General features: G+C 38.5%; 1 protein-coding gene across 2 annotated transcripts in view; it reads left to right on the forward strand.

The window, feature by feature from the left end:
* LOC127641045 (ligand-dependent corepressor-like) overlaps positions 1–22914 on the forward strand; it is a 98863-nt gene that overhangs the window by 36752 nt on the left and 39197 nt on the right. Inside the window, exons 5-7 of one of the 2 annotated variants that reach the window (XM_052123800.1) lie at positions 5380–5718; positions 7289–7376; positions 12342–13389. In XM_052123800.1, the coding sequence (XP_051979760.1) occupies positions 5380–5718; positions 7289–7376; positions 12342–13389 (1475 nt within the window). Of the gene's footprint in view, positions 1–5379; positions 5719–7288; positions 7377–12341; positions 13390–22914 lie in introns of those variants that run through there. The other variant, XM_052123801.1, reaches the window with a different exon arrangement.

Here is a 22914-nt window from a genome sequence, read left to right on the forward strand (position 1 = left end):
TGTCTTTTTTTTACATGTCTTACACTGTACATTTAGATTAAAATATTTTATGTTGTAGGCTACAAGAAAATAGCCTTTATTAATGAATTATTAGTAGTTGTAGTGTCTCAGAAAATCTTGCTCATTGTCACATAGCTCTTGTATACACTGAAGCGGCAGTTTAAGATAAACCCAGACCAGCGAGTGTCAAATAACTTTTGTCTGGTTAATACTTTTAAAGAACAATTTCCTTGGCCATGAATCCATAATGTCAAATCAAATGAAAGAAACAAGGTGAATATGAATAACACACATTTATTAAAACATAGAAGAACAACAAATAAAGAACTAGAAAACGGGAACAACACTCAGACCGAAACTCGGCATTAACATCTCACTTATAATTAGCAGCACAATTAACTTTAGCACAGGCTACAAAAATAAATTATGTTATTGAAATATTGTAAAGTGGTCATATGAACTACACAAATGAACGTTTAAAAAATATGCAAAATCGAATAGCTCCGCAACGGATGGCGAAAAATGCGTAAAGAAGTCTAATATCTTTCACCATAGACCATGTTTAAATTTCGATGTTTCTGGCCAGAAATACCAACATATTCAATTTATCTGGTTTTAATAAGCGGATTGGAGTAACTACACTACCCGCTGTGCTGAAGACCCGCTCTGATGGAGTATTGGTAGCACATATGCACAGATATTTCCATGCTAATCTTGCCATGAACGGAAACCTTTTGTCGTTCGTTTTCCACCAAGTCAGCGGGTCCTCTTCCCCATCAATGGCCATTTCCTGCAGGTACATGGTCATTTCTGCCTCGACCTTTTGCTCATCAATGAGTAAAATAACGAAATTATAGTTTTTAAGTGGAAAATAGTATTTATGTAAAGAGATATATTAAAATAAAAATTGCACTACTCTTCTTAAGTGAAAGCTAAATAAAAAAATGCTTCACGTGTCGTGCAACCTACTGATAAAGAGCCGACGAGTCATTAGTTGGGTTAGTAAAATAACGAAATAATAATTTTTCATATCATTTTTGAAAATTATATGAAATTATATTAACCCCCCACCCCCCGACGATATCATCGTCCATCGCGATGTTTTACTGTCAACATCGTCAACTGCCAATTTAGGGGACATCGCCCAACCCTACTGTCTTCCATTATTGGAAGTCTACAGAACTTTGCAGCCCGGTAGGAAATGTATTCACAAGCACGTCTGCAAAATCCTTTGGCTTTGATTTTAACAATGGCTATATAAACAAGTGTATTGTGAAACAGTTTAGTGATACAGTGTTTTAAGGTCCACATATAAAATTCATAAAAGGGAAAAATTGATGAGAGCATTGCTTGTAGTTAAATATTAACTTCACATTCATATTCACCTGGCTGGTCAATAGAGGTGTTGCAAAATACATGAGAGAATCATTCAAATGTGTCTTTAGTGTACCCTTTAAATGTGAGTTACCAAAAAATATGGAGAATAGATTGGAACATTGGGAAGGCCATCTTCACCCATAGGACTGGGATGCTATAGAGCAGTGGTTCTCAACTGGTGGGGCGCGAGTAGGCTACGATGGAAGGGAAAAAAAACTGGAAAAAAGTTTTTTTGGGCACATTTTTTTTATCACTAAACTACTGTCATAAAACGTTATAGTTTTGTATATACATAACTCCTGAATAAAAATTAAAATGGGTTTGGACTGATTTAAAAAAAAAGTTTTGAACAAATTTGATTGGTTTGTCGATAGTGAGCGCAAATGTAGGTGATAAGCATAAGCGGTTTCATTAAGCGAGTCATTGAGTCGTTCATTCAAACGATTCGTTCAAACGGCCGACTTAATCAAGAATGAGACAGATGTTTGTGAATGGGTCATTGAATCTTTGACAACATTGTTAATGATTTGTTCACAACACTGAATCATTCAAAACACGATTGAGTATTGCTGTGAGATGCGCTATGCTAAATAAATAACAATACATTGTTGTAACAGCAATATCTCCAAGTTTTGTTTTTCACTGTAAAAATGTCATGATTTGCCAATGCAAAGAGAGTGCCACCATCTTTTCCCCCCACTTCAAGCACTGATTATAACACAAACAAATCATCCTCCTGGCGGCTTTTTTTTTTTTTTTTGTCAAAAGCGACAAATCCAGTGACTTTTACTGGTGTTTTTGGAGACTTTTGTGCTGTTTGGAGACTCGAAAGCACGAATCACTCTGCAGTTAGGCCTACTGTGCTCAATGAGCAGCGGGTGCTGCCGTGAGCCCCTCTCCCATCCAAAAGCACTCACAGGCGGTCAGTCTCTCAGTAGCCTCGCGCAGCAGTCAGAGCAGAGAGGAGACACACACCCCTCCGCGTCCAGGCTGCAAATGAATCGCGCATGCGCATGGCCGCCGCTGTTCCCGCCCTGGCTTACAGAGCGGGGTATAAATGTAAATGTTCACTCACTCTCACACAAAAATAAATCACTGCATTTAAATTGACTCACGACATAGCTTTCCATTCACTCTAGTCTAGTCTCTTGCCAAGTTCAGCTTGTGCCAGCTCTCGCTAGTCTTATCAATCTCGATTTACATAGGCCTTTACTACAAAACCCCAACAGTCTTTTTAAAGACTAAACCCACAAACATTCTTTTTTAATATTAGATCAAATCTCAGCCCTAGCCAGTATTTTTTTTAACTGCTAGGCAGTAGCTACACTTAGCTAAAACTACCCACACGACTAAGACACACACACACACACACACACACTGACGAGGACTACAATCGTTAAGTATTAAAATAAAATCTGAATTGTCTGCAAAATAATTATTTTGTTCGTTTAATTAAAGATTGTGCCTAAGTCCCGACTGATTAGCCCCTGATACGTCTCTCAACATACACCACACACACAGTTACATATTGCCTAAACTTTATTGAAAACACATCAAAATGGAGAAATTTCTTGTGAGGACCAACAAGCCAACCGACGCACCACCAGCTGCAAAAAAGCTTTGAAGGTACGATGAAGCATACCTGCAATTTGGGTTTACAGTCACGGCTGATCTGAGACCTCAGTGTGTCGTGTGTGCCGAGGTGCTGGCAATTTAAAAAGGCACCTCCAAACAAAGCATGCTGGCATTAAAAATAAACCAGCTGAATATTTTAAAAGAAAGCTTGATGGCCTCCATCAGCAACAGGCAACCATTTCAGTGCACAGCACTGTGTCTAAACAGTGTTTGGAGGCATCGTATGTAGTGGCCAAAAGGATCGGTACACTAGGTAAACCGCATACAATTGCAGAGACTCTCATTTTGCAGGCAGCGTAAGACATGTGCAGTACCACTGTCCAATGACACAGTCGCTAGGAGAATTGTAGACATGTCCAATGATATCAGAGAGCAACTGATAGAGTTCGTAAAAAAGAGTCCTTACTACGCGCTGCAGCTGGACGAATCCACTGATATTGCTGGGCAGGCACAGCTCCTCACCTATGTCAGGTATCTGCGGGACAAGGCGATTGAGGAGGATGTCCTGTTTTGCCGGCCTCTTCAGTCGCACACTACAGGAGAAGCCATTTTCAATGTCCTTGATATTTTTATCCGTGAAAATGGTTTGGCTTGGGACCGATGCGTTGGCCTATGCACGGATGGTGCGCGAGGCAATGACGGGCGTGAGCGTGGCCTAGCTGCTCGCGTTCAGCAAGTAGCTCCACTTGTGAAATGGACACATTGCATGGTCCATCGCGAAGCACTAGCTGCTAAAAAAATGCCGGTTCTCTTTGACTCCGTGCTGAACAAATCCGTGAAAATAATAAATCTCATCAAATCACGGCCGCTAAACTCTCGCTTGTTTGGGGTCCTCTGCCAGGAGATGGGGTCAGGGTACGAACAGCTGCTTCTGCACACTGAAGTTCGCTGGCTCTCCAGGGGGCGGGTGTTACAGCTGTTGTATGAGCTGCGAGAGGAGGTGAAGTGGTTTTTGACAGAAATCAAATCAGATCTGGCGAAGCATCTGGATGACACTATGTGGCTTGCGTCTCTGTCCTATTGGTCGAAATATTTGACCGCTTGAATGGCCTCAACCTGTCTTTGCAAGGCCGCGAAACTCATATTTTGCTCCTTGCAGACAAAGTGCACGCCTTTACACAAAAACTAGACCTCTGGCATGGCCGCATCAGTCGAGGGAACTGCGACATGTTCCCCAGCCTTGCAGACTTTATCACTGATGCAGGCACGTCACACGATTTCTCCTCCCTATTTCAATCAGCGTCTGAGCACCTGTCAGCAATGAGAAAACAATTTGCGACGTACTTTAAAGAGGATTATCGCTCTTTTGCGTGGGTTCGAGATCTGTTTGTGTGCAAAGCAAACGAGCTATCAATTGATATGCAGGAACAGCTTATTGAGCTGAAGAGTGACAGTAGACTGAAGGAACTCTTTAGCTCCTGCCCTCTTTCGTCATTCTGGGTAGCATTGATGCAGGAATACCCTGAACTCTGTGACGTCGCCTTGAAGATTCTCCTTCCTTTCGCGTCGATATATTTGTGTGAGGCAGGATTCTCAAAAATGACTGCACTCAAAACGAAATACCGCAATCGTGCACAAATCGAGGATGATTTAAGGCTGTTTATGAAACATTGAGCCAAGAATTGAGGATCTTTGCAAGGCAAAACAGGCTCAGGTCTCACATTAACATCACCTACCAGCAAGCTTCTGTAAAAAATGCAGATGATGCCTACTATTAGGCCTAGTAATAATAACAATAATAAAGCATAAATTAATATCAGAAGTCTGGTGCCAATTCCCAATTATAGCAATAGCCTAGTAATGATAATAGGCCTACTGATGATGATAATAATTAATAATAATAATAATAACAACCTTAAAGCATGTAACCTCATATAATTATATAGCAATAGCCTAGTAATGATGATAGGCCTACTACTACTCATAATAATAATAATAATAATGCCTGCAAGCTCACATTAGAAGTCTGGTGCTACTGCCAATTATAATAATAATAATAACAACAATAAAGCATGGGGCGGGGCGGGGGACACTGGGGCCCCAACTGCAATGAACCAGCTTTGGGGGGGGCCCAGCTTGCAAAAGGTTGAGAACCCCTGCTATAGAGCAATGCAGTGACTGCCCACTTTTTCAGCAGCCTTTGTTATTTTCCCCATTTATTTATTCCATAGGGATTTCAAAATATAATAAATATATTAAAAAAAAGAAATACTAATTTTTGCAGTGTAGCATTTTGGTATTGTGACAACCCTAATTTTTGTGCATTGTTCTTAAACACAGATGTTTACTTTTAATAGTTTACATGTTAAATGGACACTAAACACATTAATTGGTTAATTGCATCTCTTCTAATAATTCCTCCAGCAGACCTCCCAAGATTCACAGACCCCCACATTCCTCTAGTGGCTCGTGAGATCATGCAGCGAATGATCCGACAGTTTGCTGTGGAATATACCTCAAAAACCAGCTCAACTCAGGACATACCCCAACCCCAGTCCCAGCCCAACGGCACCAAGGACCAAAGCCTGCCGAAAGCGCCCTCGCTGGAGCCGGACGCCTCCACAACTGATTCCGTCTGTGGTGGCGCCGGTAACGGCACTGCTGCCTCCGCACAGAATCCCGTCCTCAGCAAGCTTCTCATGGCAGATCAGGACTCCCCACTGGACCTCACTGTCAAGAAACCAGAGACAGAGCCCAGTGAACAAGGTGAGACTTCAAAGGCGTTCAGTTGGTATCACTCATATTTTCACATTTGCTATATGTTTATCATGTTCAAGGCTATGTTTTGTCTGGCTGTATACATTTGTAATATTCTATAGATGTGTCTGTACAACCCTAATTCCAGAAAAGTTAGGACAGTGAAAAATACTAATAAAAACTTTTATTTTTGGGCATTTCACCCTCTACAGTGCACAATATAATTAAAAGATTCAAGGAATCTGGTCAAATCTTAGTGCATAAAGGGCAAGACGAAAACTATTTCTGAATGCATGTGATCTCTGATCCATCAGTCATAATGGATATCATGAACATGGGCTTGGGATTATTTTGGTAAACATTTGTTAGTCAACACCATTTGCCGCTGCATCCACTAATCAAAGCAGAAGCCGTCCAGAAGCGCTGCTGACTTCTCTGGGCTTGGTCTCATCTTAGATGGAAAGAAGAATAGTAGAACTGAGTTTTTGGTCCGATGTGTCCACATTTCAAATAGTTTTTGAATAACACAGCAGTCATGTTCTCCGGGCCAAAGAGGAAAAGGCATAAGGTCCATGGGTCAGGGTCATGTCAGTGCCCATGGCGTGGGTAACTCGCACATCTGTGAGGGCACCATTAATGCAGACAAATATGTGAAACTTTTGGAGCAGCATATACTGCCGTCCAGCACCATCTTTTCCAGGGACGTCCCAGAATCTTCAGCAGGACAACTTCAAAGCGCATACTGGCCGAATAAGAAGAGAGTGCGGGTGTTAGATTGGCCTGCCTCCTGTCCTGACTATCTCAAATTGAGAATGTGTGGCGCATTATGAAGCACACAATACTGCAAGACCACTTACAATTTTGCAGCTGAAGACCTACATAATGGATGAAAATTCCTCTTTCTAAACTTAAGTGTGATTTGAAATGACTGTATATTCAAAAATAAATAAATAAATGAAATTCACAAGGTGAAACATCATATAATGTGTAGTTGTAGTGCTTTCAATATAGCTAAGGGTGAATCTAATTTACAAATAAATCCTTTTTGTTTTTATTAGCATTTTTCATATTGTCCCAACTTTTTCGAAATTGGGGTTGTACGTCTTCCGGAGTGCTTCATATTAAGAATGTGCATTAATAATTTGGGCTCTTGAGAATATATTACAATGTTCACATTAAAGCTGATTCATAGTGTAACAAACTTAAGGCCAAGAGGGTAAGGAGAACACAGGAAACTGGATTCTTCGTTTCACAGGTACAGCCTTTAATTAATGATCTCCAGTACTTTACAGCTTCACAATAAAACAATAGTTTTATATGAATAGACTCTCTCATATCATGCCAACACTAGACTGGCGCGTGTTTCTCTTCTCCCTAACTGGAGGTTCTGTGGCCAACTTTATGCCGCTCTCCCCATGCTCACTGAAATTAGAGACAGGTGTTAGACATAATTTAGCTCAGGTGCAAGCGCCCTTACCGCTTTCTCTCCCGGACGGGCGCTTGACCACGCCCCCGCTGCCACACATAGATCTTCTTTAGTTAGGTTTTACAATATAATAACTTATTTTTGTGTTTGCAGATGGAGTCCTTGACCTCTCAACTAAGAAGAACCACAGTGTCTCGCTGAAAAGCTCTCATGGTTTCTCAATTGTGCCCACAGTTAAGGGGTAAGAACAGTCTTCAATTATTTTTTTATGTCTTAGTATAGTGTTAAACACACTCACTTGCAGTGTACTGTAGATTGTGTGAAAGATATTTATTCTGCAGGTAATACAGTTTTGTTAAATATAATGGGAGCTGTGACCTTGCACTGAACTGCAGTGTCATGCAGTTGCATGCAACTGATTAAATATGCAGTATAGGGTCATTCTAAGGAGACGTACCGTGAACATGTTTTTTTTATTCTCACACAAGCTACTTTATCTAGTAAAACATGAATGCCTGATATTGTAAGATTTAATTCACATCTATTTATACACCTGTTTATCTGTTGTAGATAAACTAATCCCAAAATCGAATTCCTGTTCTTTAAAAGGTTAGTTTACCCAAAAATGAAAAATTCAGTCTTGTTGTTCCAAACCCATGTGACTTTTTTTCCCATGGAACACAATAATTTTTTTGAAGAATGTTGATTCTATCGGGAGGACACACAGGCTTGAGTGAAGTTTAAGATGCCATTTATTTGATAGATGTAAAACAGAAAGTAATGTCTCTCTTTGGCGTAGGCCCCGTCCGGCGGTCCGAGGGAGTTGTGCCCGGAACCGTCATGTCCTGCCAGAGATAGGAGGCAGGGGCGAGGAGCCTACCCCCGTGCGGGACGGGGCTCAACTGGTGGTGGTGGGGTGGTGGGGTGGTGGAGTGGTGGAGGTTGCAGTGTTAGCACACCGAACCAGCAATGTGATAGATTGTGAGCAGACTTATAAAGCAATGGCTTACATGCGATTGGCTAGGAGTTACCCAGCTAATGATGTGATTATGTACAGCTGCTAGTCTTCCCCCTAGAACTACGTTGCGCTTCCATTCTTTAGTACATACAATAGCCACATTTCCACTACCGGGCCAAATGAGTGCGTGCTAGGGCCAGTTCTGTTCTCACTGTCACTTCTGGGGCATCATCGTACCAACTATGGGCTTTCTCTGGGCCAGTGACCTTTGGCCCGTCAATAACCCTTGGGCCAAATTCTTCCCAGGTTATGTATCCAGCACACAACATTACAGGGTCGGGAAAAAATACATTGTCCATTGTGCGTTTCAATGGATTTGTACTGTACCCTCATTTTTCAAAGCGGTGCCCAATGAAATAACTTTCCATGGTTTGGTGAACATTCATAGATGTGTGCTGGGACATCATCCAACTGTTAGTGGAGAGACCAATTGGGACACCATGGCAGTTACTGTCTGTGAGTTGTCAATGATAACTTATCTTACTGTTTACATTCGATATAAACTCAGTATTTTAGATAACATGACACCTCAGCTTGAGCTTCCATCTTGCTTGTGAAATGGGCTGGGTGTGTGACATTGTCACCGCAGCAGCATATGAAGGGCAGGTTTTTGGGCAACGCTGCAGAGTTGTTGGCCTGATGTTGGGAACGCAGATTGATTTTGGTCTTGCGGCTCATGTCCTAGGCTATATGCCCCGGCTGGCAAGTTGATAACCCTGGCTTGCACTGGCCCGATAGTGGAAAAGCAGCTAATGAAAGTGAACGGGGACAGAGGCAGTAATATTGTGCATCTAATTTTTTGTTCCACGGAAGTCAGTCAGTCACGTGGTTTAAAATATCATGAGGGTGAGTAAATGATTTGTTTTACTGTTGGGTGAACAATCCCTTCAATGCATAAATTGTAATCCCTATACGTTCAGAAAAAAAGGTAGCTCTATGCACTTAAAATGGGGAACAAATTTGTACAATGTGGTGCAAATATAGACCTCAAAAGAGACGTCTGTGTAGTAAAATTGATATAAATTTCTGTACCTTAATGCTGCACTACGTAAGATTTCTTTGGTTACAACAAACAAAAATCCATTATTGAGTGAGTACATAAAAAATCCTAGTAGTCTTACCCTGATTCACTATGGTAAGCTTACAAAAATGATTTTTAATTTTGAGCTGTCGGGTCGGTACAACTGCCGCGTGAATGTCAGCTGAGGAAGCTATGGCGGTTCAGTCAGACGCAGTTCTGGATGGATTTTTAGTAGGGCTGTCAATCGATTAAACTTTTTAATCGAATTTATTACATGGTGTCCCGATTAATTAATCGCGATTAATTGCATTTACAAATATTTGCTGAGAAAGCCCCTAAATATAAATATATAATGATGAAATAATGTTACATAGTTATCTTTAAATATAAATATATATATATATATATATATATATATATATATATATATATATATATATATATATATATATATATATATAAAATAAAATAAAATAAACTAATATTCAGATAATTCAGATAAAAAAAGGTCACTGTGTCAAGTTAAATATAGTTTAATACTCAATCTTTAAACACATCTTGAGATCCCTTAGTTCGCATTTGCGCTCCTTCAAGTGTTTTGAACGCAAGAACGTAACGCATGTTTGTGTTGCGCTGCTCAAGGGTGTTAAAGGCTGCGGGTATAAACTCTGCATTGCCTCACAGCTGAAATTTAACTCACTGCCCTCTGGAGTAAACATGTGGTACTACAAGCTTGCATTTATCCAGAATCTTCCATATCATTGCGGACATTGCGATTATTTGCGTACATTTTTTTAACGCGTTATTATTTGTCAAATTAATCGCACTGAATTAACGCGTTAAATCGACAGCCCTAATTTTTAGCTGTTCTTAACTGTTTGGTGAAGTTGTTTGCTATAATTCTTGGATATGTTTTCTGGTAGGGTTGTTGAAGTGTAAATTGGTACTACTGTAAAAATGACAATTTGCACAACTTTACAACAAAGTTTTAACATGAGAATGAGTGCAAGTGCATTTATAAAAAGTCACATTTCTGTGTTTTAAACCCTGCAAAGATTGTCCACATTCACTGTAACCTTGATTTTTCTTTTTTCTTTTTTTAAAGAAAAGGAGGAATGAGTCTAAATAAATTTTTGTGGTGATCAACATTATGCCACAAACGTTGTCGATTTAGCTTAACTTATATTGAACCCGGAAACATTCCTTTAAGTGTGTGTGTCCCTAAGTGTGAGTATGCCACTGTTTTCAGATTGTTTTAACACCAGTCGGAGAAATAAGTTGTTGTCACTTTCCTATGCCCTTTTAGCAGATAGTATGTTTAAACAGAGTGGACAATTTAAAATTGCATCTAAAAGCCACTATAGAAACCAGGTAGATCCCATGAATGTGCAAGTTGTTTACTTTATAATGTACCGATTTCATAGCAAGGTAATGAACGTATTATTTTGTTTAGCGTGTAACCATTTCTCTATTATAACTTTACTCCCAAAGGAAACTATTGTTGTAATAGTTATACTGCATATTTCTGCATATTACTTTCAAGTTTTAATAAAGTATACTTCATCCCCATCTTTACTGAATCAATTTTTGTTTTTACTTAACATTATTATTGTTTGCAGCGCATAGACATAGTAGTATTATGGTTCACTTGCATTGAGGCTGTAGGTTGTAATGTAAAAATAGTGTTTTCAATTGAGCTCATATCAGCCTTATCATGGGTTTCACCTCTTAAATTGATGTGTAGTAGTGGAATAAACACTTGAATAATTTAGTTAAATTATGTAAATAAGAGTGTTGTTTATCTTCCTCAAAGAAAGTTATATCTTGGTTATAAATGTTTAAACAAATAACATAATATCAATATGAAAATATTCCGGCTCTGCAGGGAAATACCTCCGAGTGATCACAGGAAAAGCAGGTAACCTCAAACATTGTAATTCATCTGCACAAAAGATCAGTACCGAAACACAACTCACGTAAAATGTTCCTCCGCAGGTCAACCACCGTTGCTGCTAGAGAGCCCAAAGTGCAGCCTTAAAGGACTTTTACCATAGGCATTTCAGGTTCTAAATTGTAAGTTAGCTGATGTGTACCATCCAGAACAACTTCAGTTTAAGTGTCCTAACCTCTGGGTTTATTATGATGATAGTTTAGGGTTTGTCCAATTTTAACCACCAAGCTTTACATTTCCTACCTAGATTTTTAACCACTAGCCTATCAACATTCTGTTTTTTTGAATGCCCTATGAACACTTTAGTGTAAGTAACTGTAACGGGCATGCTACACCGCCCTTGGTGTACCTCTGGATGTGGTTATTGTTTTTTTTACCAAGACATCTATGATACTTGATAGATAAAGAATGGTACTATAAAAGGTTGGCTGTGCATGGCTGTGTTTCTATGGGACAATTAAAGCTGACCAAACAGAGCTGCAATAATAATCATTTGGAGATTTTCCACCATCAGGCCAAACCGTTCTCATTGCCAAACTGATCAAGGTTTGTTGTGCCATTCCCAGAGAGCTGATCACAATTAATTTTTTCACTGACGTGTTGTAAAATCAAGATTAGAATAGACTGAGCAAGTGACCAATCATAAGATGCAGCCATTCCGCCAGTATGCTTCTCTGTCCTGAGCATAGTTAGCTAACCCTGCTGAGAATTCCAGGCCAGGAATGGTTTGTAACACTAAACCATGCTCAAGTGGAAATGCTATTGGAACCTGACTCGCCATGTTCAAAATCGTTCGGCCTGATGGTGGAAAGGGGGCTAACAGGTTTTCTGAATACTTCACCAGTCTGACATTGGTTGGGACAGTTATATAGTCCTGCCCCAAACTATAGTCCCACACCATTCGTTTGAGCCAATGTTGTTGTGTCAGTCTGGTCAGGACACTCAGACAAACAGAACAGGTTTTGGTGGTGCCAGAAAGCCACAGTTTTCACACTTTTGTGGGGATTCAACATTTGAATGTCTTAAAGTTGTCACGTCATATTAAGCTGGTATTGGAAGTTATTCTAAGGATGAAAAAATTACTTCAGCTTTTATGGAAAGAAACAGTTCTGTCCTTTGAAGTACAGTATTTGTACCCAAATTGTTTCCAAAACAATACTACAATAACATACCACATTCTCACATATAAACATAATTTTCTCTTTCCATAAATTAGGCGTTCCCAGAGAGCTGATCACAACTATCGAGATGTTGACGATGAAGATGGCTTGCCACCGAGAAGCTTGCATGATGGGATAAGGGAGAATTGTATTGGTTCTGGACCCCTCAAGCCACCATTGGCCCGCTCACTCCTCATAAAAGAGGAACTCCTGAGTCAGAAGCACCATCTCATTGGTCAACCAACACCTCTTTCATTGGCTAGCTTAGAGTCTGTGGGTCTCTTTACCAGCCAAGCCCTCTTATCCCGTGATGGAGCATGGGGAAAATCCCATCTAGATGGCCTCCTCAAGCTTAAACAAGTAACTGGCAACCTTAGTGACATCAACGACCTGCCTCTTTTCCAGGAGAACCATAGCCTATATGCCAAGGGTACAAAGTCCCTTGACACCAGTTCCATCACAGTAAAGAAAGAACCGGGACATTCCTCACCAGTGGACTTGAAGATTCCACAAGTCCGAGGCATGGACCTGTCCTGGGACTCCCACGGAAATGCTTCAGATCTCTACAGTTACAGCTCTTTAGCTTTGAGCAGCATGCACTCAGAGAATGCGCTCAGCAGAAAGTTGAGGGCCATCTTGCCAAAGCAGAGTCGCAGGGCTGCCCTAGGAAGCTTTCTTGATGGAGGAGCCATTGGGGAGTACTGGGGTGCAGACATAGAGCAGCCAACTTTGGGGCCCCAATACCCAACATCCGATCCAGAGGATCCAACAGGCTCCAAACAACCCCGAAAGAAAAGGGGCCGGTATCGTCAGTATAACAGCGAGATACTAGAAGAAGCCATTGCTGTGGTGATGGGTGGAAAGATGAGCGTTTCAAAGGCGCAGAACATCTATGGCATTCCCCACAGTACCTTGGAGTACAAGGTCAAGGAGAGGATGGGCACACTGAAGAACCCACCAAAGAAAAAGCTCAAACTGATGATGAGGGCAGAGGGGAAGGACTCTGGGTTCATCGCTGAAACCGAATCCACGTCGACACCCGCCACCACACCAATACCAACACAAGTGGATGCCTTGCAGGGGACAGGAGAAAAAGTCGAGTAGATTACACTGAACACCTCATAAAATGGAAGTTTTAAATTCTGACAAAGAAAACACTAAAATGATTTGGAATTAACGATGGGGCTTAAATTGTGCCAATTTACTTGCAGTATCTGGGTGAGCACAACTGCAGGGATTCAAGGGAGGACTTAAGCCTGATTAGGACTTGGGATAAGAAACCAATTGGCAGTTATCTCAGTGGTCACATTGACACTGCATGCATTTGCAAGTTTTTGACAACATAAAGCAACAAATGCGTACTAAAGCCATAAGAGAGTAATGACAGAGACATTTTATTAGAAAACAGAAAAGAAAACAGATTAAACCTTTGTTCGCCCCTTCATCTGAACTTTTGCTAGTGCGCCATTAGTGCAGTGCATTTGGACGGCATGCCATTTTGAGAAATGAGAAGTGGGGTTTGGAGGGTACGTGCAAGGAAATGAACCCTTCAAAAAATGATTTAATCTCTTCTGATTGGTAGGTTTATTAAATAAGTTCACAATTTGTAATTTTGAGTTTGAGTTGACAAGGATTCTCACCAGGGATCTTAAGCTAGCCCCATTTTTCTATTAACAGGTAAAAATTGCTTTCAACTCATAGTTTTCTCCTTTTATATTCTGCACCATTTAAACAGACTAATATTTAAACGTGTCCATAAAAAAAAAAAAAAGAAACTTAAAATTAGTCATTCAGGGATGCATGTTTGTAATGTTTAAATTATTTTTTTTTTCTTTACTGTAACTAAACTTTCTTTAACTCTAGCGCTTTCTTTTGCACTACACTTTCAGTCTGCCGCTCGCCAGATCCTTGATCTGGCAATTAGACCTGATTACCTCGACATTGCTTGCATTACGCACTTACTGTTCTGTCTGTACAACATACTACTCATTTTACAGTACTCTTTTTCTCTTAGTGAGAGCCTCTCACTCTTAAATGGATTTCTACACCCTTTTTCGAAAAACAGACAATGCCAACTTGAACCACGCAGGACAGGAACGTGTTTTCAATTCACATCTTTCTTAAATTATTCGAGGGAGGGTGCATTCAGTCACTTTTGGCTGTTTGTGGATGTTCCCTCATCGCTGCTTATAGTCAGTCACTGACGTGTATATTTATAATAAAAAAAATTAGAGAGCATTTTTTGGATGGGGATTGGTTTTGGGGAGGGTTGAACGTGGGTAGGGGAAAGCTAGTTGGGGTTATGACCGTATATCCTTATTACATTATAAATGAGCATTCTGAGAGCCAATTCTTGTCTCTGAATAGTATCTTTTCCTCATGTAAAACTCAGGGCAACTGAGACAAATATAGCGATCATGTTTTTAGAAAAAGAATGCAGATCTTACCTACTTGAACTGGAACCTGTGACACATTCTCAGTCAGTGATTTGGGTCAGGGGCAGGGCTTTATATCAGGCATAGGTTGGGTCAAGCTGAGTTGTGGATTACAGATACTTGTGGGATTTTGTAGTTCAAAACCGCTGGCCAGTTTGGAATTTTCTGAGATCTCTCTGAAAATAGCACTTTGTTTAACAATTAAAAGCGAATATGTTTGGATGCATGTTTTAAAGTAGCTTTTGCAGTAGCAGATAGCATACGAAGACTTGCGAGATCAAACGGGGGCGTTTGACACCCACCTACCATCCTGCAGCTTGGATCCAAACATGCTAAGTTTTTGGAAAAAGAAAATTCTCTCTTCAATATACAGTGGTCAACAGCTTAAAATCTTAGATTTGTCTAGTGTTGCCATCACTGTCTATTGTCATATTGCCCCCATTTCCAATCTAAACTGTTCCTAATGTATATAAAACAGAAAAGCGTATAGATCTGTAAAGAATTCTGAGAGAAGGCTTTTGGAATGGCATGCTCCACTTTGATGTTGTTATATAAGGGCATTCTGGCCCATCACTGCCTGGTGCTCACCCAGTTTGTGACAAAAAATACCTATATTTCAAACTTCAGGGTTTCTCATGAAACTTAAACACTCTTTGAAATCTTCCTCATTATTTAATTTGAATAATTTATGTAAATGGCATGCACCAGAACAGTGGAAGCTGATTAAATATTCTAATCTGACACTTGGTGGTGTACTATAATTCCCACCTTGTACTTGGCTTGTATAAAATATATGTATATTGGGCAATTTTCCTTTCTCCTGTATAAATCTCTTAAGGTGATCTGGCATCAAATGCACCAACACTTTACCAATGCTTAGCATTGAAGGTGTCTAATTAGAATTTAGTTGGGTCCTCAATCAATCAATTAGGTTATTTATCAATCAATGTGATTTGAAATAAAACGTATTTATATAGTTGGTTTTTCCCTATTTACAATTAGTAAATAATCAGTAGCTACCACTAGATTATTAGTACTACCAGTGTGAACAAATTCAATTAGAATTGAAAAATTACATATTTTCCCCTTTAATTGGCACTTGGGAATTATTGCACTGAAGCCCATAACTGGAAGTTGTTTTGCAGCACTTAAAACGTTGGCCACTAAGTAGGAAATAATCTTAAAGGTCCAGATGATAACTTCTGTTGATAATCTTGAAAGTTTTGAACTTTTTAGTCTACATTTTGAAACCTAATTTATCACCAGCTGCTATTTCACTACGGTGCGTGCCATTTCAACCTATTTATTTGATTTGACTTTTAACGATCAATGTATTTTTATCGCAGGGTTAACGGCTCCCCCTGTCCAAAAACATCCTCCTCTTTAAATGATACCATCTTTGCTCAAATGAATGTAGTAAATAGTTTCTTACACAAGTTATTTAGAAACCATGGTACTTTCATATTTCATACTTAAACAGACTGTTTTTGTTTTCACTTGCTGCTGGCATTTCTATAGGGTTTTTTGTTTCTTTGTATTCCTGAAACACTCCTGTAGCCTTCAGTACTTTCGTATCTCAGGATAGATTCAGCAGAAGGGTTCGCAATATTTGTCAGTCGGATAATGATGCTGATGTAACTACCTGTACAAGATGTGCAAGGCATGTTATATTAACTACAATCTTTGCACAATATACCTCATCCTCGGGAATAAACGCACTTTTCCGTGCCACACACTTAAATACCGTTCAGAGGCACATGGAAAAGTAGCGGTTAACACTCTGGGAAGTTACTTTACTTTTTCACCCTTTATTTGTCTTCTATGAGAGGGCACACAAGGCATTTCACGTGTCTGACTGACCAATATTTACACCCTTTTCATTCAGGTACTTTCAGAAATCCGAAAAAATTCATTTCAGTTCTTGCCAAAAATGTTTTACTAAGGTTGTTCCTCAAGGCAAAACTCAAAGGATCGTTTTTTCCTGCTCTCTGAAATACAACTCTGGGTTTAACCGACACCGACGTATTTGAAAAATACAGAAATGGAGATCCGAAGGGGAGAATATGGGACAGGTGGATATGTTAACCTTTTGTTGTCTTTGTTGTATCTGTACACTTGTTTTTAAACTGCATTCCAAAAATGTCAAAAGATACCTTTATTTGGAAGAAAATTCTACACATATACATATGAATATATATTATATTTATTTGACTGTTTATCTTTCATTTGACTTTTTTTTCTGTGCGAACTTGAAATGCTACAGGAAAGAAATGTTAAATCAAAGCAGACAGTTATAATCTCAGTTTCTGGACCATATGAAGTGCCATTTGTTTTGTCTCAAGTGGCTGATAATTATTTATTTTCTGAAGACACTCAAGATAACCTTTTGTTTTGAACCTCCACTGAATATCCACAAAACAGAATTACCTCAGGTGAGATCTCTCCAGTGCAGCTGATTGTACATTTAGTTTTAGAAATCAAGACCTTTACTTGACTTTTACATGCATTTCCAAAAACGCATCTACTTATAAGGAAGCAGTTTTTAAATGACGCTAGTTGTAATTCTTTTTTTTTTTTTTTTTTTTTTTTGTATTTTAAGAAAAAGATTATGCTTTTGCTTAACTTAACATGGGTCTGTTTCTGAATGCAACTTCGACATTAGCACACAAATGTTCAAACGAGAAGTGCATACACAACTCGCACGTTAATAAACTGCATACACTTGCATACAGGTCTACATAATATGGGTGGGTTATACAGTTTATTATAACAATTTTGGAAGTACTGTAATTGGTTGTGACATCAAAAAGTTTAGGCATATAAGGTATGGAAACATAGGCACTCCAATGTAGAGGTAGATCGATATGTTGGTTTTACCGATTAATCGGTGCCGATAGTTGCTTTTTAGAACTATCGGTTATCTGCAAAAAACTATCCTGATAGCTGCTGATCATTTGATTTATTTCTCTGTGTTCTGTGTCCAGTGTCTGTGCCGACTTAGAAAATATTGTAACATTTTATGAATTGGTTTTAAACACTATTGGTTGAATTAATTGATCGGTTATCTGCCTTTTCAACCACCTTATCGGTATCGGCAAAATCCACTATCGGTTGACCTCTACTCCAAAGTTAATTTCTTTCTTTTAATGTTAAAACTGATTGCATGTCTCATTGGAACTATCATTCAAATGTGTATTTGTGCATTTGATTAGTATGTGTTGTTTGTGTCCTTCATCTTTTTGTTTAAATTCATATTGCATTTCTTTAGAGTTTGTTGTTGAACTTTTACTCCATTGATTTGGCAGATTTGAAATGAATAGGCACACCTTTATTCAACAGAAATCAACTTTAAGGTAGACACCGTGTAAATGCTGTGACAAAGCAAGCAAAACATTTCTGATATCATGTTGCCGCGGGTTTAGTTCGGTGTCTGCCATTTTGTCATGCTTGACAGAAATTGGAAAAGATATTAGTTATCGGCAAAACACAGTAGTCCACATGGATTATAGGTATTCATCGTATTGGCAATCTATGCACTTAAGAGGGTAAAGATACTTGCACCATAACTGTTCTGTGTGATTTGTATATTAGTAAATGGATTCGTAAATTTGTTTTTGGTAGACAACTTAAATGGCACAATATAGTATTTTATTAGATTTAGATTTCTGTAATTTGCATCAGTATAGCTAAAAATAGCTGTTGTCATGATACAACTTGCAACACGCACCACGGTAAGACATGTTTTTGAATGTAAGCTCCCAGGGAAACATGTCTCATGGAAAAATGTTGGAATATGGACAGTTACAAGCATTTCAGCTCAGAGTAGTACAACTCAGTGTTAGTCATTTACTTACAGTATGAAATATTGCATTATTTAGTATTTGTATAATTTTTTTAATATTCAGTATGGTTTCATCTGGAGTGCCTGTTTTGCAGTCTTCAATCGTCATTGAGAATTCAATTTAAGCCAACAATTTGCTGAACTGCAATTATCCACGAACCGATGATACCAACGAATAATTGACGACAACAGTTGAAAATCATATACCAAGGCAACTTTCAATCTAAATATAAAATTTATTTGAAATGTATTTCATCTTGATAACTGTCATGCAATTCAATATTTATTTATTTAATTTTTTCAAAGGTGAAATGTGTACGCCACTAGTGCCACCAAACGGAACTTCAAAATAACTGTTTTCAAACAGGTATCCCAAAAGCTCCTTCTGGCTTTTATTGGTCGGTATCAATCTACAAATGGTTTACTTAGAATTGTCATTGCTTATTAAGCTGCCAGAGGAGAAACAATTACATGCGTCACCCTTTAAAACTAGATATATTTCAGCATAGACTGAATAAAATGGAATAGAGCAATGAATGTCAACACTCGGCTGCTACCAACGCTGTCTCTGCTTGTATGGAAGACTATGAAGTTTTTGTCGTTCTTAAGACCATCAATGCTTGCTCAGTGAGAGGTTGAATAGAGCTGCATTGAAATTCCCAAAAAATCAGAAAATGGGCTTGTAGAATGGCCAACATTCTACATTCAACTCGAGAGCTTTTGGCTATGAAAGGGCTGCCCTTGTGTTGCCATGACAATCTTGCAAGATCATTCATATGTAAAGGTGTGCCTATTCTAATTTATGTCTTTCATTTAAGCATCTTATTTTACAGCTTTCATACTTGACTTGTGCATTCTCTCTGACGTTTGATTTCTACCATAGCAAAAAATCATTTTCTAGATCAGTATTTTTGTCTTGTTTTCCAGTACAAATATAGAGACATCCTCAAAACCGGAAAACAAGACAAAAAATGTTTGCAGTGCTGGTAAAATTGGTATTTCTTTTGTATTTGCTGAGACACATATGAAGTGATTAATAGGTTGAAAAACCATTTAAACTTTTTGGAATTTGATATTTCCAAACAAGCATTCATTGAGTCCTTTGTTCTGTACATTGTTCCTTTAACTATATTCACCTCTAAGAAAAATAATGCATCTTGTAATAATGCAATGGAATTTCATGCCCAAGTCTGCTCTTGACCATTAATTTAATTCATGACTGTTTCAACCCTGCAGTGCATCGAGTTCTGCAGGATTAGGATTATTAGTTTTGCTACCTCAACTTGCAAAAGGTTTTGATGTTGGAGCAAAAACAACTTGTATCTTGAGGGACAGAGAGTCCCTAAAGGCCTTTGTCAGTCTAGGTTGTGATAATGTGATGAGGGTCTAATCGACTTAGCTGCTGGAACCTGTATGTAGCATTTAAGATGCAGGGAATTACACTGGCTCGTCATTTTAAATGAGTCTCACAGCCCCATTCTGTTGGAAAGCAGATCATTCCACAGTCATATGTGTACCTAATAAATGCATTTGGGGTTTTTCCTTTGATTTTGTTTGATGTTATGGATCACTCCTTTCGGACTGAAAGTTCTGTAATTATGCATCCTTGACTAACTACTAAGGACTGGGAAAGAATATCAGGTTAACCACTGACCTCTAAGGTTTGAAAGCGTTGTTATGTGTATTTCTGCAATTCTTAAGAATATAGTATAGTCATGCCATACCATTCGAGTTTGTGCCCTTGAAAAACAAGCCAAATGCAGTCTGTGGGCAGTATCTTTGTTTGCGATAGATTCGTCGCAATTTGTAGTTAGTTCATACACATTAATACGTTGATGGCGTCCATCTTATCTCATTGAGGAGCTTGGCCACACTTTGTGTTCTCCATGTATGGAGTCAAAGCTTTCTGGAGAAAAAAATGCCTTTTGCTATCTGTTCGGCTTGTTTATATTTCAAGTATGTTGTAAAGTTTGGTAAATTCTCAGAAAAGAGTCTAAACGTTGTAAAGGTTTGGCGTTCAGTGTAGTATGATGATTGGACCCTCATCCCTCATACCCCCTCAGGTTAATCTTAAGAGTGGAATGACTTGGCTCGGCTAAAGATTGACACTTTTTCATATTTTGTAATACTGTTGATATTGTGATTATTTTAAAACTTGATTTTATCAAAAGCGCTGGCTCTTGCTTTTCATTCTTTCACCAATATTGAGAGGTTACCGCATGAAAGCTTAGAAGCGTAGCTAAACCGTAGTAAATCAGAATCCACTACTATAGCGGCCCAAAATAATTAACATTTTTGGTGCGATTATTTTGCAATATCAAACAATTTGTCATTAGGCTTGGGGAAATGAGTCTAGCTAGGCAAAACTTGTGATTTAAGTCTCCTCTACAACTTTGGAAAGATGAGTTTGTTGTCTCAGGCTTCAAGCTGTCTCAAGTTAGCAGGTTACCCAACTGCCGGACAACTTAACTCAACGTTTTTATTCAACTGCCTTTTGCAATTGAAAGATTCAGCCAAATACCCTTAGTTCAGTGCTTTATAAACAGCAAGGATTGTAAAGTACGAATTATCTGTGGAAACAAAAAATGGGCACTCAAACTTGAGTTCTTTTGTTTGGTCCCTTGAGACCTTTAAGGCCACAAAGACTATTTATTTTGTTTCCTCTGTCTGTACAATGTGTGATGTGTTTCAACTAAAAGAAAAAAACCTTACAACACAGAATACCTCAGATAATAAATCCTTGTAAATCTTGACAGCCTCCACATGTAGATAGAACCCCATTCACTGCCTTTCAACCCTCATCCACGTGGCGTAGAAGACCACGTTTGTCCGTTAGACATCTCTTTTTCAATCATTTGATTGCCCGATGTACGCTGTGGAGGTTCTTTACTTTTTATTCTTTTCATGTTTGTTTCCAAGGAACAAATGAAACCATTACTTCATTCCTCATTATCTTATGCGCTTGACAGTTAGGGGCATTCACACTGATGGCGATTTGCACCAACAAACGACCTGAAGTCTTTCATTTTCAGTGAAAGTTGGCAAATTGAGCAAAAATGAGCAACAGCAATCAATGGCAAAGCAACAAAGTTGAGCAGAGTTCAACTTTATGCAAATGCCCAGCAAAGCCTGCACGGCAACCACCAATGGAATTGTACAGAGTGATGCTAAGGTTATCGCTGCCTGATTTAGTTGGATATTAGCAGAGTAGGAACACCTAATAGCAACCAACATTATGACCTGCAGCAATCTAATCGCTGACCGTGTGAATTGCCACTTTAGGAATGGAAGACATTGCCTTTCATGATCCAAATTTCGTATTTCAAAGTGATGTAGTGAAAATCAGACATATTTGATTATAGATTCTAGTTGCCGATTTTAGTTCCAGTTTGTATTGTCGTACATCAGATTAAAGCATTTGTGGCCACTCAAAACTGGTCCATTTGATTTTTCCAAATACAGTTTGTTAAGCTATAAAATGTAAAGTTGTCTTTGTTTTAGTTTTTTTGTTTTTTAGGGGTAGTTTGTTGAGCTCAAGCCATAGTCCATTTGTCGTATGTTGGGTTCCATAACTTCATTTGGCATTATCATCTAAACTGAATGTATAGGGGGAAAAATAATTTAAAAAATCTAAACTCTTGACACACTAACTAACATTTTATGTAACTATACATACTTTAGAACAAGCTATAGATTATTATTATTATTATTATTATATTCATGTGTTCTTAAATATCTATTCACTCAACAGTCACCGTGCATTATAATGTTCTGTATAGTTCTATACTTATCATATGGAAAGAGATAATCTCTTCCTCATTTGATTCAGGGAACAGATGTTTCAGTGCAGTATATTTAGACTCCTGTACAGTTAAAGCGATTTGTGTAGATCATTTGTGTTCATTTGCTCACAGGATTCTTTTATCTTCAACCTATTGGAATGGTAGTTAAGTCTTTTAAGTGAGCTAAACTAAGAATAAATGAAGTTATTTTAAGTCATCTAATGCTGCCATGGTGCAGAAAGTTGGGTTTTTCACAATACTGTACAAACAGATTATTTATTAAGAGGATACAAACTTTTTAAGGTGGATTTGTATATAGTCTCATACCCATTCCTATTTTAGTTTTTCCGTATGTGCAAGATGTGTATAACACTCATGGATAAAAACAGGATTTTTTGAAAGTGATTTTAAGGTATTTATTGCGACATTGGTCGGTGATGTAAATGATTTTTCCCCATTATAATGGGTATCGGCCAGGATTTTTTGGTATTGCTTGTTATTTTTGCTTGCTGCATAAGTGTACATGTAATGGACTTTAAGATAAAAGTCAGATGGTTAAAATCATTTTATG

This window comes from Xyrauchen texanus, chromosome 50 (genome assembly GCF_025860055.1).
Source record: "Xyrauchen texanus isolate HMW12.3.18 chromosome 50, RBS_HiC_50CHRs, whole genome shotgun sequence".
NCBI lineage: Eukaryota > Metazoa > Chordata > Actinopteri > Cypriniformes > Catostomidae > Xyrauchen > Xyrauchen texanus.